The 13,281-nt window shown below is 39.4% G+C and overlaps 2 protein-coding genes across 5 annotated transcripts in view; both read right to left on the reverse strand.

The window, feature by feature from the left end:
- Positions 1-1,335, reverse strand: part of cadm3 (cell adhesion molecule 3) — an 82,796-nt gene extending 81,461 nt beyond the window's left edge. For 2 of the 4 annotated variants that reach the window (XM_079818906.1, XM_079818904.1), the window contains exon 1: positions 1,119-1,323. The gene's annotated coding sequence lies outside the window, so the exon portion shown is untranslated. Of the gene's footprint in view, positions 1-28; positions 245-1,118 lie in introns of those variants that run through there. The other 2 variants (XM_079818905.1, XM_079818907.1) reach the window with 2 other exon arrangements.
- Positions 1,336-4,959: 3,624 nt separating this feature from the next.
- Positions 4,960-13,245, reverse strand: sdhc (succinate dehydrogenase complex, subunit C, integral membrane protein). Its single transcript, XM_079818944.1, has 6 exons — positions 13,177-13,245; positions 12,105-12,164; positions 11,918-12,019; positions 11,710-11,771; positions 7,950-8,113; positions 4,960-6,233 (listed from the first exon to the last, which is right to left on the reverse strand). The coding sequence occupies exons 1-6, from the start codon at positions 13,191-13,193 to the stop codon at positions 6,129-6,131; spliced, it is 510 nt and encodes a 169-aa protein (XP_079675070.1). The 5' UTR covers positions 13,194-13,245; the 3' UTR covers positions 4,960-6,128.
- Between the last annotated feature and the right edge of the window lie 36 nt (positions 13,246-13,281).

Genomic DNA, 13,281 nt, shown 5'->3' on the forward strand with positions numbered 1-13,281 from the left:
CGATGCTGAGCACACACACTTCACTCACGCGCTGCCCCAGTGCTTCCATTAATCGTCTCGTGTCACTCGCCGTGTGTGATGTGACGCAGTGATCGCAAACATTCCCTTCGTCACAATTGCTACGTAAAAGCGAGCGCGTGCCTGACAAGTATTGAGATTTGTAGAGTTCTGCCCCCGAAATCCTCCCGGTAGCCTTTAACACCGCTCTCATTATTCTCTGACTCTGACTGCTGCGCGCGCGAGTGGAAGGTGCACCTGTCGCCCGTTGAGAATTCAGCGCGCAGCCTGAAACGCGACCGTGGCCACAACCGCGTGCGCGCGCACTCACACAATAGTCCAGGTCGCTTGGTTGTTCTCTCTTGGTGCGCTTTTGTAAACTATGCGAGTCGTAGCGTTGCCTGCGGGGCGGGCGGGCGAGCGCGCAAAGATGCTCTGTGTTGTTGTGCAACTATAGAGGGACGGACCGTGGCTGTCAAACTGTGCGTGTGTGTGTGTCTGTAAATGTTCAGCGCAAGCAGCGAAGCCTCGCCTCATCGCGACAGTGGGGATGAGGTGATGATACCTGCTGCAATTCTATGACACGCGACCCGAAACGGAGCGACCCGCGCCTCCTCCCTCACTCATCGGTTCTTTTCTCGCACTTCTCCTCTTACTCCCTCCCTCCCTCTCCTTTTCTCTCTCCCGCTGAGTACCAGTCCCGTTCCCATCCGCGCAACCGGGACGCCCCACCGAACCACGGAAAACAGTAGCAGGTGCACACAGTCCGAGCTGAATGCAGGAGGAGCGGCAGGGATGCTAGTAAAGCTCGCGATTGGGAGGTGAGGGGAAACGCGAGGGGGCAAAGCAACCATCGGCGCATTAACAGTAACATAAGCCTAAGCACGCTTTAACATCAGCCTCCTTTGCTCATAGTTTAACACCTCTAAGATCGTTGAACGGTTTTCTGCCCGGTGCGAAGAGGCGCGCGCGGATGCAGGCGCATTCCAGAGCACGAGCGTGCCCCTATTTACAAACCTGACAGGTGTCTCCCCCCCATCTGTATAAGCGCCAGGACGCCAACGACAATAATACCCCTGCGTGTCTGTAAGCTCAAAAGGAGGGCAGATAACAATACGCACCGATATAAGCGCTCCTCGTGATGCCCGTTGGCTCCGTTGGTTCTGGGGTGTTGGACCCGTCTATGCCTGCTGGCGCTCACGCTAAGGTCCCAATGGATCTGTCTGTCTTGGTTCTCGTTCCGCCCTCCGCTGTCTTCTTGTTTTTCTTGCCTTTTCCTCTCTCCACGGCTACCGTTCACTGCAGCAAAACAGTCTGTCTGAAAGCACGGAGAAAGGGAGGGAGAGGGAAGGAGGGAGGGAGGCGCGGGGGGTGGAGGGGGAGGGGTGGGTATTTTAATACGATTTGGCCGTACCATTTGGATAGAAGGGCTAGACCATACTGCCTAAGATAGATTATTATTATCATTTGCTGTTGTTGATAACATGATTTATGTCAGAAAATATAATTTTATTTGTTTTTGACTACACGTTAGACTAAACAAAACAACAAAGAACAATATAGAATACTTCATTAGTGAGCTTAAAAATATTGTTGGTTTAACTTAAAAAAGTAAGTATAGTTGTTTTAAAATGTTGAGTTCAGTGAAATAAAACATTAAGTTAATACAATGAAGGAGATTGGTTTGATCAACAGAAACTCAAAATATTGTGTTATCCGGGGGGAAAAAACGAATTGGCCTATCTAAGTTGATTTGACAAAAGAAAAAAAGTTGAAGTATGTAAATAATTTGTTTGTGATCTAAATAGTCACAAATGCATTTTTATATTTAGTATATTTGCAATAGTATAACATTTAAAAATATGAGAAATGAATTGTAAATATGAAAAAGTACTACATTAAATAAGTTGCTTCACATGTAAACACTTGAACTACAGTCATGGTGTTGTTGGCTGCTAATCATCAGAAAGCACACTATTGTGCAATTAGAGAATGAATGAATGAATGAATGAATGAATGAATGAATGAATATTTATGGTCCTGAAAATATGCTTAATTTCGTTTATATCCAAAAAAGAATTTCTTTACTTTTTTTTATTTTGGGGTGAATTGTGAGCAAGACAATGTTCTCGTGAGGTTCCCCTCACACAGGCTGGTGGCGGCGCGAGGTGTGGTCTTGTGAATAGAGTCCCCGCGCGAGTCGGGCTCTGGAGACCCCGCCGGCTGCTCGGGAGGCCCGCGCGAGAGGAGAGAGAGGAGAGGATGGGAGGAGGGGAGGGCGTTGCGACTCGCGAGAGGATTTAAGGATTAGTTCTGCACGCGGATTACTCGCTGTGCGGTGCGGGGGACGCACGGGGTTAAACATGGACGACTGCACGAGAGGCAGATACCCCGAGAGAGCAGCGACTCGGTCACCGTGGCGGTGGCTCGAGCAGCCAACCAGAGCCTCGGGGCGGGACACTTCCGGCCCAAATAACTAAATACGTGTGTTTAATGTCACCAGCCCACATGTCTGTCGGCCTTTATTCATTTCACGGAGTAAATAAAGCATGACGAAGATTAGACAGTGGAAAATTAATCTCTTTATGCGATAAATAAAAGATACAGTATGTTTGTGGTGTTATCGTCCCAGCTTGTACACGGACGTCAACGCTGTCTTCATCACTGATACGCATGAGACAGTAGTTACATCTACTGGTCAGGAGACTGTACTGCGAGCATTCCGGTATTCCCAGAAAGCGCCCGGTTGCATCATTCCACAACGAAATAGTTCAGCCTATCGGATTGAGAGGATATTTACACAACAGTATTTCAGCCTGTGAAGTTCCGAACGGCGTACAGTTTCAAGTGTTTGGAAACAGAGCCCATGCCCATTTCATCATTTTATAGAGCCGCTGACGTCATTCTCCGCAGAGCTGTGACAGTCCACGCGGTCGAGCGCGCTCGCCCGTGACCTGCGCAATTCCTTTTCTTCGACGTGCGACTGTCCAGAAGCGCAGAAACCAACACCCTAGTTTTCCACCGGCCCGGGAGTAGACAGGAAGACAGGGATAATATGAGCAGAACGTCTCAATTATCAGTTTAATGACTTGCTGAACATCTAAAATAAAATAGGCTGCATTAAAACGAGCCCTCGTAGCTCCCTCTCCCTCTCTCAGATACAAAATTGCCTGTGGAGAGGAAAGAAAAAGAGGCAGATGAACAAGGCAGGAAGGGCCAAAATCACATATGAATTGCAAAATTGCAGAACGAATTTCAGCGCGGCGAAATTGACTCGTATGAGAGGACGAAAATGAGCCCAAAGTGGATAAATGAATGACCGAGAAACTATTGAGCATTCACACCTTCAATTCATACAATGCGTGACAGAGTGAAGGAGGGTTTCCTGAAAGAGGATTTCCTGTAGAGTTTGACCAGTGAGATTCCTCTTTATTTCTAACCCATAATGACCAGGAAGAGCCAATCACACAGTTTGCTGGAAAATCAATAGGACACTGATGTCTCTCTCTATCTCTCTGGCAGGCACTCATTCTCTCTCCACCTTTCTCTCTCTCTCTCCCCAGTGCAATTCAGGATGATTCTCTTGACTTTATTGGCAAGACCAAAGACAAGTATATTACAGCTGAACTGATTTAATAGGGCAAAGGGGACAATAATGCATTAAAAAAGAAAAAGAAAAATGGCATTTTTTATTGTATTAGAAATGTAGGATAAAAGCTGACTGTGTATTGCGAGTTACCAAACCGTTGCATCTCTTTCCTTTCCTTTAAACTATGGAAATATATGAGAGAGAAAGGCTTTTAATATGGTAATTTTGAACGTTAAAATTTTTTAAAGCAGAAATGTTTTATTGCTATGCATATATAAAATGGTAGGTTATTTCGCAAAAAAAATTTATATGCATTGCATTCTCTGCGATGAAGTGACGGGTGAGCATCACAATTACTACGCATAAAAAAAAAAAAGCCACCATCCCCTGATGGCGTCATTCTCGACTCATCTCTGCCGGGACTCGAACCCGGAGCCTCTGGATTAGAAGTCCAGCGCGCTATTCCATTGCGCCACAGAGACTGAGCCACATGATGCAGCGTAAACTGAGGTCATATTCTGCATCACTACGCCATCCTGCAGCATCAGGACCAGCTATATGCTTGTTCTGTAATTACGTCCTGTCCCGCTAGGGGGGGCGCGCGCCTCTCTCGCTTTGACAGCTGACATCCGCCCTCAGTTTTGAACAGTTCTTAAAAAAAAACAACGTTCCATAAATTTTAGAAACTACATAACGCCACTATGATATTCAGAATACCACCACAGCTCAAAAACATTCATTATTTCACGAGCGTTACTTCTAGAATTCTGTGCCAGCGTTATTCTGGAACAACAGACTAAACACAATTCAACAGCTAAATGAATAACATTACCTAAAACGCGTCATTTTGTGTACCATACCATGTCTATATAAGCTATCGTTGTGTTTAAATAGCAGGCGAATTATTTGTTTGTTGCAAAACTAGCCAAATTGTACAAACTAAATCGCGTTCGCTTCAGTTTATGTCAGGGGTTTTCAAGCTTTGTTTTGTCGATGACCACCAAATATGATCCACTTGTTAGAAATATAAAAATATGTAGTTTTTCTAAAAACAAACTACATTGAATACTGTGATAAAAGGAAAACACTTAGCTAAGTATTAAATTAGCAATGCCTTCTTTCCACCGATAGAATTACTGTTGAATGTATGAACCTGAAGAGAAACATTTTCCATTCAGTTTGTATCGCACTGGATACAGTAAATATTGTTTCAAAGACACTTTGTAGAGAATTGTGCCTTCCAACCCCAATGATATGAAGGAAAAGTTGCAAAGGATACAATTATTGACCATATAAGTTGTAAAATAAGAGAAATGAACAATTAGCCTACATTTCTGTTTTTTTCCACACACACAAAATAATAATAATAGAGATCAAGGATGAGTATTTCTTTATTTCACAATCAATATCATGTTTTCAGACCAGCCTTTATAAAGCAGAATAAAACAGTAAGAATATCAAATTTGGTAAATGTGTTAAAATATTACTTAAATATTTAACAGTCATTTTTAAGTTAACATGATTACTTTGACAGTCAAACTCATATTTCAGAAGACCCCCGGGGGTCCCTACTTGAAAAGACCATATAATCCAACCTGATGCAATTCTGACACTGAAAACAATTTGTTTTATTCTTGACCACAAGTGAAAGGACATGCCTTCTAGTTTGACACAGATAAATAACTTATCTCCAGTGTTTTAGTGAAGGGAAAGGGAAATTATGAGAGAACAGGTGCGTTAGGAACTCCAGGATAGAGATTTTCAATTAAACATTCAGTGTAGTGATTGCATGTAGTCTGTAATCCAAACCAGTCCATTTTACGACATTACCATTTAAATGAAAAAAGCCCACAGCCATCCTTGACATTATCATTCAGGTGAACAAGATTCCAGGAGAATAATTTAACCTGTGCAGCCAGACATCAACATTAGGGTTTATTTAAATTATTAACACAATTCCAATCACGCTCTCTTATTATTGGTTACTATGAAATATTATAATTACATCATCATGATTTTATGTGGCTTCATACTATGAACAACTCTTTATGTCCAGTCATGATGGGAGGAAATCACATAAATGCATGGGAATCGGTCAGTTTTGGCAGAGTACTGATTTGCTAGGAGCTTTTATCGTCCTGAGTCTAGAGGTTTAATTTGTCAAGGGCCTTTGCTACCCAAAGTGATTTAATTTATGCCAAAACTGAAGTGAAATCAAGCACAGGTCAACATTTTTGGAAATACTGCAGTGACACAGTAAAACCAGGCAAATGGTTTAGGAAATGCCAAGACAATTCCTGAATATTTCCATATGACTGCTGTAAAGTTCATTGCAAATACCAAGTTCCATGAGGCCTTCAGCTTCAAGGCATTTAACATGGAAAAAAACCCACTGAGGATATTTTTGTGTAGATATATATATTTTTATTTTTTATATTAATGAATTTGGTCCTTACAGACCACTTCTAGGACAGATAAACAAAATAACACCACTTTCTTTATTTCCACGTCTTCTTCATTTGTGTGTGTCATGTCCAGGGATTTAGATGGCAGCAAGACCAATTGATGCGAGAACAGTCAGAGCAATGACAACGTAGCCAGAACGATAGACTTCAGGAATCTTAAAACCCTTCCCAACATCCCATATCTGAAAGAAAGAGACAAAAAGAGAATCAAAGTATGATCGATAATTCACAAAAAAAGAATGAATTGCATGATATGCTGAATAATAAATCTAATTCATATTAATATCTGCAGAGAACAGTCTCCCAAAAGGATAAATCATTATTCTGGTAATGAGTAAAACATTGAATGCACATTAAAAATATTGAATATACACTATCATTCAAAGGTCTGCTGTCTGTAAGATTTTCTTTTTTGAAAAAAAAGTTTCTTATGCTCACCAAAGTATCAAAAATACAGCAAAAACAGTGGTACAGTGAAATACTATTACCCTTTCAAATAACTGTTTTCTATTTGAATATATTTTAAAATAGAATTTATTCCTATGATGCCAAAGCTGAATTTTCAGCATCACTACTCCAGTCTTCACTGTCACATGATCCTTCAGAAATCATTCTAATATGCTGATTTAGTTATTATCATCATCAATGTTGAAAACAGCTGTGCTGCTTATTATTTTTATGGAAACTATTATTTTTTTGCAGGATTTTTTTGATGAATAGAAAATTTAACTGAACAGTATTTATTTTCAAAAATGTCTTTATTGTCACTTTTGATCAATTCAACGCATCCTTGCTGAATGAAAGTATAAATTTCTTTATTGAATTCATAATCAAAGCCTTAATCAATATTTATCCTCCTATATTATAATGATTTTTAATAATTCTTTCCAGTTATGATTTTGCTTAAATCAAGAGAACCACTGATTGTTTCTTCCTTTATGTTTTCTACAGTTTGTATTTGGTCTCTGAGTGGTCCTAGGGATGTGTGATGTGTCGCTAAACACTTGATTTCAGTTGTGTGTTTGGATTTTAGAGGCATCACACACCCCTAACCTGACAAGAGTGCAGTAACAGTGCTTGCTCCCTTAGCCCGGCTTCCAGAGATGAAATATGGATCGGTCTTTCATTTTTATATTATATTTTATTCATTTTATATTTCCTTTTATTGAAACACTAAAGAATCAAGATGAATATTGCCTGTACTATTGTCTGTACCTCTCACTGAGAGGAAGCACATGTTATCAGTATGTTTTGGGAAACTTTTTCTGGTTAGGACCAGAGCTCAACCAACCTTTGAGAGACTGTGTATCTGTGTGTTTGTGCGCAGTATTCTGTGTTACAGATCAGTATTTGAGGTGGATTACGGGCATCCTAAGAGGTAGATGGACTTGTTGTTCTGGGCAAGCTGGCGCCTGCTCCTGCTCCAGACCTGGAAGGTAACTACGTGCCTAATTCCGGGGTAAAAGCTTCAACAGCTGATCTATGGACACGTGAATCTGATTTATATGAATAACTGACAATGTGTGGAAATTTACCATTTCTCTGAGCCTATCAAAATCATCCACCTTGCAGTAATGACATGGCTAGACTTTGAACAACAGTGTATAACTGTTGAGAAATTGTATGTACGATAGGTGGGTAAAGGGAGTGCAGCCTACAAACTCCTTGTGAGACTTGAAGCTGATGAAACTGCAAACTATTCTTCAGTACATTTCTGTTTAATTAATTACACTCCTGACTCTTGGTCTTCATTTTTCACTAGTGGTCCTGGGTCCTAAACTGTTACCCTAACAGTCTGTATACTTCACTCATTCATTCTTTCATTTGTGTGTGTGTGTGTGTGTGTGTGTCTGTGTGTGTGTGTGTGTGTGTGTGTGTGTGTGTGTGTGTGTGTTTACCAGATGACGGACGCCGTTGAAGGTGTGGAAAGCCACTGGGAAAGCCAGAGCAAATTTGCTGAGAGCAAGGAACTGGGGCCCAAAGGACATGGAGTGAATCAGATCAAGGTAATACGGGTAACTCTCTGGTAAAACCAATGCGGCAAGTGCAAACGCAGAGATTCCTGAGACAAAAAGATCAACAATATTATTTAATATTAATACGCAACCATTTAGTCATGAACACAAAAGGATTATTTAAAAGCCAGCAAGAACGAGAATTATATTTGTGTCGATGCCATTGTATAATAACGTTCTGCCTAGCTTTTTGTTCTGCAAGCGTGTGCTGCAGTTTTGTCGTCTGCTGCTTGAACTGCTCAAGCTCTTTAACTTCCGGTGGATTCTGATTGGCTGTCATGTTGTTATTGATCACTAGCTTCTGAAAATGATTCCAACGATATCGTTCCTCTGTGTCGTTGTCATTATAACTAACAACTAAAGGCTGTTCGAACCAAAGATGATAACTATAAAGGTTAAGTTTTAATAATCGCTCTAACCAGGGCTTTTTCCTAAACTTTTTTGCTCAGCGGCCACTGTGGCTAGTGGTTTCCCAAAGTTTACTAGCCACTCAGCATTCTCACTGGCCAAAATTTTGACATCGATACCATGTTGATTAAAAAAAGATATTTTTAATATCATCTCAAAATTTGGCGGCAGGGCTGCTGTCTCTTTAAGATCGGACGCACAGATCCATTATACTGTTTCACATGCATTTTCATTCTTAACGGTTTACGTTAGTGCTGGACGGTATGACCAAAAATGTATATCATGGTATTTTTCAAAATTATATCGGTTTCACGGTATATGACAGTATTTTTCCCCTATGCATGACTGGGTGTTAAAGAAAAATTTCTACTGATTGAGAGAGGAAATACTGCAGGAGATTGACTGGAATGCCCTGTTTTACTGTCATGACGAGTGAATATTGTAAAAAAATACAGTTAATACAGGTTTGCAAAGCCCCACAAAATGAGAGACAACAGATAAAACAGACCTGCAACACACTCATTACAGGCACATGAATATTAAAATATGACCACAGGGAAGCTTGAGCACAAAATCTGCGGGAATGAGTAAAATTATGCCACCCAGAAATTCAAGCCCTGTAACACCAACAATATTCATCCACCAACCCACTAAGTTTATTATTTCTGATGCCTTTTTAAAAGACTACAATTGAAAAATGTATATACATTCTGTATACAGGTGCTGGTCATATAATTAGAATATCATCAAAAAGTTGATTTATTTCACTAATTCCATTCAAAAAGTGAAACTTGTTTATTATATTCATTCATTACACACAGACTGATATATTTCAAATGTTTATTTCTTTTAATTTTGATGATTATAACTGACAACTAAGGAAAATCCCAAATTCAGTATCTCAGAAATTAGAATATTGCGAAAAGGTTCAATATTGAAGACACCTGGTGCTACACGCTAATCAGCTAATTAACTCAAAACACCTGCAAAGGCCTTTAAATGGTGTCTCAGTCTAGTTCTGTAGGCTACACAATCATGGGGACGACAATTGACACCTTGCACAAGGAGGGCAAGACACAAAATGTCATTGCAAAAGAGGCTGGCTGTTCACAGAGCACTGTGTCCAAGCACATTAATAGAGAGGAGAAGGGAAGGAAAAGATGTGGTAGAAAAAAGTGTACAAGCAATAGGGATAACCTGGAGAGGATTAACCACACAGTGCCAAAGCAACCAGTACCTGGTTTAAGGACCATGGTATCCCTGTTCTTAACTGGCCAGCAAACTCGCCTGACCTTAACCCCATAGAAAATGTATGGGGTATTGTGAAGAGGAAGATGCGATATGCCAGACCCAACAATGCAGAAGAGCTGAAGGCCACTATCAGAGCAACCTGGACTCTCATAACACCTGAGCAGTGCCACAGACTGATCAACTCCATGCCACGCCGCATTGCCACAGTAATTCAGGCAAAAGGAGCCCCAATTAAGTATTGAGTGCTGTACATGCTCATACACAGCAAAAACTCCAGAGTTAAATTAACTCTCCTGGGAGTATATGTGAGACCACACTCAAGAGTGTTAAAGTGTTAAAATAAGAGTGTTAAAGTAACACTGAAGCAGTGTTAAGGTTAAGGCCATTATTGAAGATACCTAATGATAAGCAGAATCACGAAATGAGAAAAAATAAATAAAAAACAGTCACCGTTATGGTGAACAGTGTTTACCTGGTTATGGGTAACCCTTGACTTTTTAATATTATATTTTGTTTGGTGCTGTAACGGAGTTGTAACAGCCAGACAAGCAATGACAAAAGCTGATTGCTTGGTGTTGTTTATGTTTTGACTGAATCACTAACCTCAGTTAAAGCCTAGTCTTTGAGTTGGGTTTGTCTTGTTGATTATGACATAAGATCCAGCATTTTCTATATAATTCTAAGGATTTCTTAAAAGTTGTTCTGATAAAAAAATATATATTTATTTTTTAGGCACACGCACATCAAGAATCAGTGTAGGAATCTCAACAGCTTGTAAAGCTCATAATTTATTCATGCAGCAATGAATGATGGCTCCCAAAATGCACTGCAACTTGCTTTTTGATCAGAACAACTTTTAAGAAAACCTTTGGATTAAGTTGAAAATGCTTGATTTTATCCTGTGGAATCACAAGGCTGGTATAAACATAACTCAGATACAAGGCTATAATCAATGATTCAGCTCAATTGATGACCATGTCAAAACATAACCAACATCACCTCATCGACTTTTACTCTTTGCTTGTCTGGCTGTCAAAGCAACCAAAACAAAATCTAATGTGTTAAATGTCAAGGTCCAAACTAATTCACACACTGATCACCATAATGGTGACTTACTAATTGTGGTGTTCTCCTTTGGCGATTCTGCTTGTTATCATCAGGTATCTTCAATAATGGCCAATCATCACTCAATGAATCACTTAATTATCTCATTAACTTTAACACTGCTTCAGTGTTACTTTAACACTCTTGTTTTAAAACTTTAACACTCTTGAGTGTGGTCTCACATATACTCCCAGGAGAGTTCATTTAACTCTGGAGTTTTTGCTGTGTACTTTTCATGTTCATACTTTTCAGTTGGCCAAGATTTCTAAAAAATCCTTTCTTTGTATTGGCCTTAAGTAATATTCTAATTTTCTGAGATACTGAATTTGGGATTGTCCTTAGTTCTCTGTTATAATCATCAAAATTAAAAGAAACATTTGAAATATATCAGTCTGTGTGTAATGAATGAATATAATATAAAAGTTTCACTTTTTGATCGGAAGTAGTGAAATAAATCAACTTTTTGATGATATTCTAATTATATGACCAGCACCTGTATATACAGTATACAGAATACTTATACTGTATATAAAATTCAACCCGCTAGTAGGCTAGTAGGAGTGACTGTGTCAAATGCCACTGGAGAAATCAATACGCCTCTGGCTAAATTTAGTGGGTTGGCAGGTGTTAATGTTAGCTATGACAATAACGATATCATCTGAACCACTTTTAGAATTTTTTTTTCTCCAGCTGATGAAAAAACAAACAACAAACATTGACAGCCAATCGAAATCTACCAGAACTTAAAGAGCTCAATTATTTAAAACATTAGACGACAATGTTCTTGTGCTTTGGTGTGTGGATGCTAATATAGTTATCCTTCTTGGTGTGAACGGGCCTTTAGAGACATCAGCGAAAGCCAAGAATATATTCTAGCTACCTGAACTTAGTCCCACGCCTGTTCCTCTGTGTGAGATTGACAACATCATGGGGAGTGACCATCTGCAAACACCAAAGCCATTAACTGATCACCTTTTTTTGGGGACAGTTAGTTAATTCCATTCATAGCTCATCACTACATTCTTTAAAACCAAAATCCTCACACGTATGATCAACACACTCAAAAAAACAGATGTGGTAACACTCACTGGTAGATGCTTATATGTGGTGAAACAGGTCGGTTGAGTCGTGTGTTTTTGGTCCAAAACTTGTTCATTTCCTCTTTAGCTGTGGTTCCCATTGGAACAGCACTGGAAAACAAAGTGGAAAGGAGTTTAACAGCTTAATATGAATTCTTAATTTGACAATTTGTTAGGAAAACACAAAAATGCTCACTGTCTGTAGAGTATGCCAAACTGTGACCGTGACGAACACAGACCCTGCCGGGCCACCGTCCTTAAAAATAGAAAAAACTAATTTAAGAACAAACACAAACTTTGTAACAGTTAAAGCAGCTGGATATTCCGTACATTATAAACCAGGTGCTGCATTCATAAACAATCCTAATTCATGTCTGTAAACACAACAACAGCAAAGAACTGGCATATGGATTTTCACTGTTTGGTTATGCAAATCACCTAACAGGGCATAATTACTAACATCTAATATGGTTAATCTTATTAATATTAATAATGGAAATTATGTCACACTGTCTGATCCAATGCACAGTGATATGCCTCTAGTAGAACCGAAGAGCTCAGATATATAAACATTACAAATAATGTGGCACACAACATACTGCTCAGAGTTAAAGGGATAGTCCACCCAAAAATGAAAATTCCGTTATCATTTGCTCAACCTCCAAACCTGTATGAATTTCTTTCTTCTGCTGAACACAAAGGAAGATATTTTGAAGAATGTGGGTAACCAAACAGTTTTCGGACCCCATTGACTTCCATAGTATGTTTGGTTACAGACATTCTTCAAAATATCTTCTTTTGTGTAGAGAAGAAGAAATAAATTCATACATGTTTTGAACAACTTGAGGGTGAGTAAATGATGACAGAATTTTCAGTTTTGCGAGAACTATCCCTTTAATGTTTAATTTTCAGAATTGATTTGATGTACAGAAGGTTCTGGTGGCAAGGACCTTGAAGAAATGATGAACAAAAACAACGTAATAAATTATTACTATTACTATTAAAGTAACTTGATGCTGAAAGAAAAGTAAACGGACTGGGAATAAAAAACAGAAAGCTGTAATGTCTATAAAGATTATAACAGAGCAAAGTACAGTACACAGTGTTGTTACATGTAAAATACGTTATCATCCGCAAACCCTCAATATCACGACTGTCAAACTGCCAGCTAATATGACAGCAAAAAGACCGTCACAACAATTAATTTAATCTCAAACAAAAGAAAAGGAAAAATGTCACATTTTTAAAAATAACATGTTCGTACTGACCTTAGAAGCAACGCCATGTTTTTGAGCTCGAGTGTTTGTTCGGACGTGACGTAGCCGGATGTTTCAAACGAGATCACAAGCGATCACCAGCCACCGCCATTTTGG

Source organism: Gobio gobio (genome assembly GCF_949357685.1).
Source record: "Gobio gobio genome assembly, chromosome: 6".
In the NCBI taxonomy this organism is placed as follows: Eukaryota; Metazoa; Chordata; class Actinopteri; order Cypriniformes; family Gobionidae; genus Gobio; species Gobio gobio.

Coding starts and splice junctions, on each gene's coding strand:
- sdhc (XM_079818944.1), bottom strand. Junction 11,772..11,917: donor CCACATATAAGCATCTACCA/GTGAGTGTTACC, acceptor TGGTGTTTGCAG/ATGGTCACTCCCCATGATGT. Junction 6,234..7,949: donor TCAACGGCGTCCGTCATCTG/GTAAACACACAC, acceptor TCTTTCTTTCAG/ATATGGGATGTTGGGAAGGG.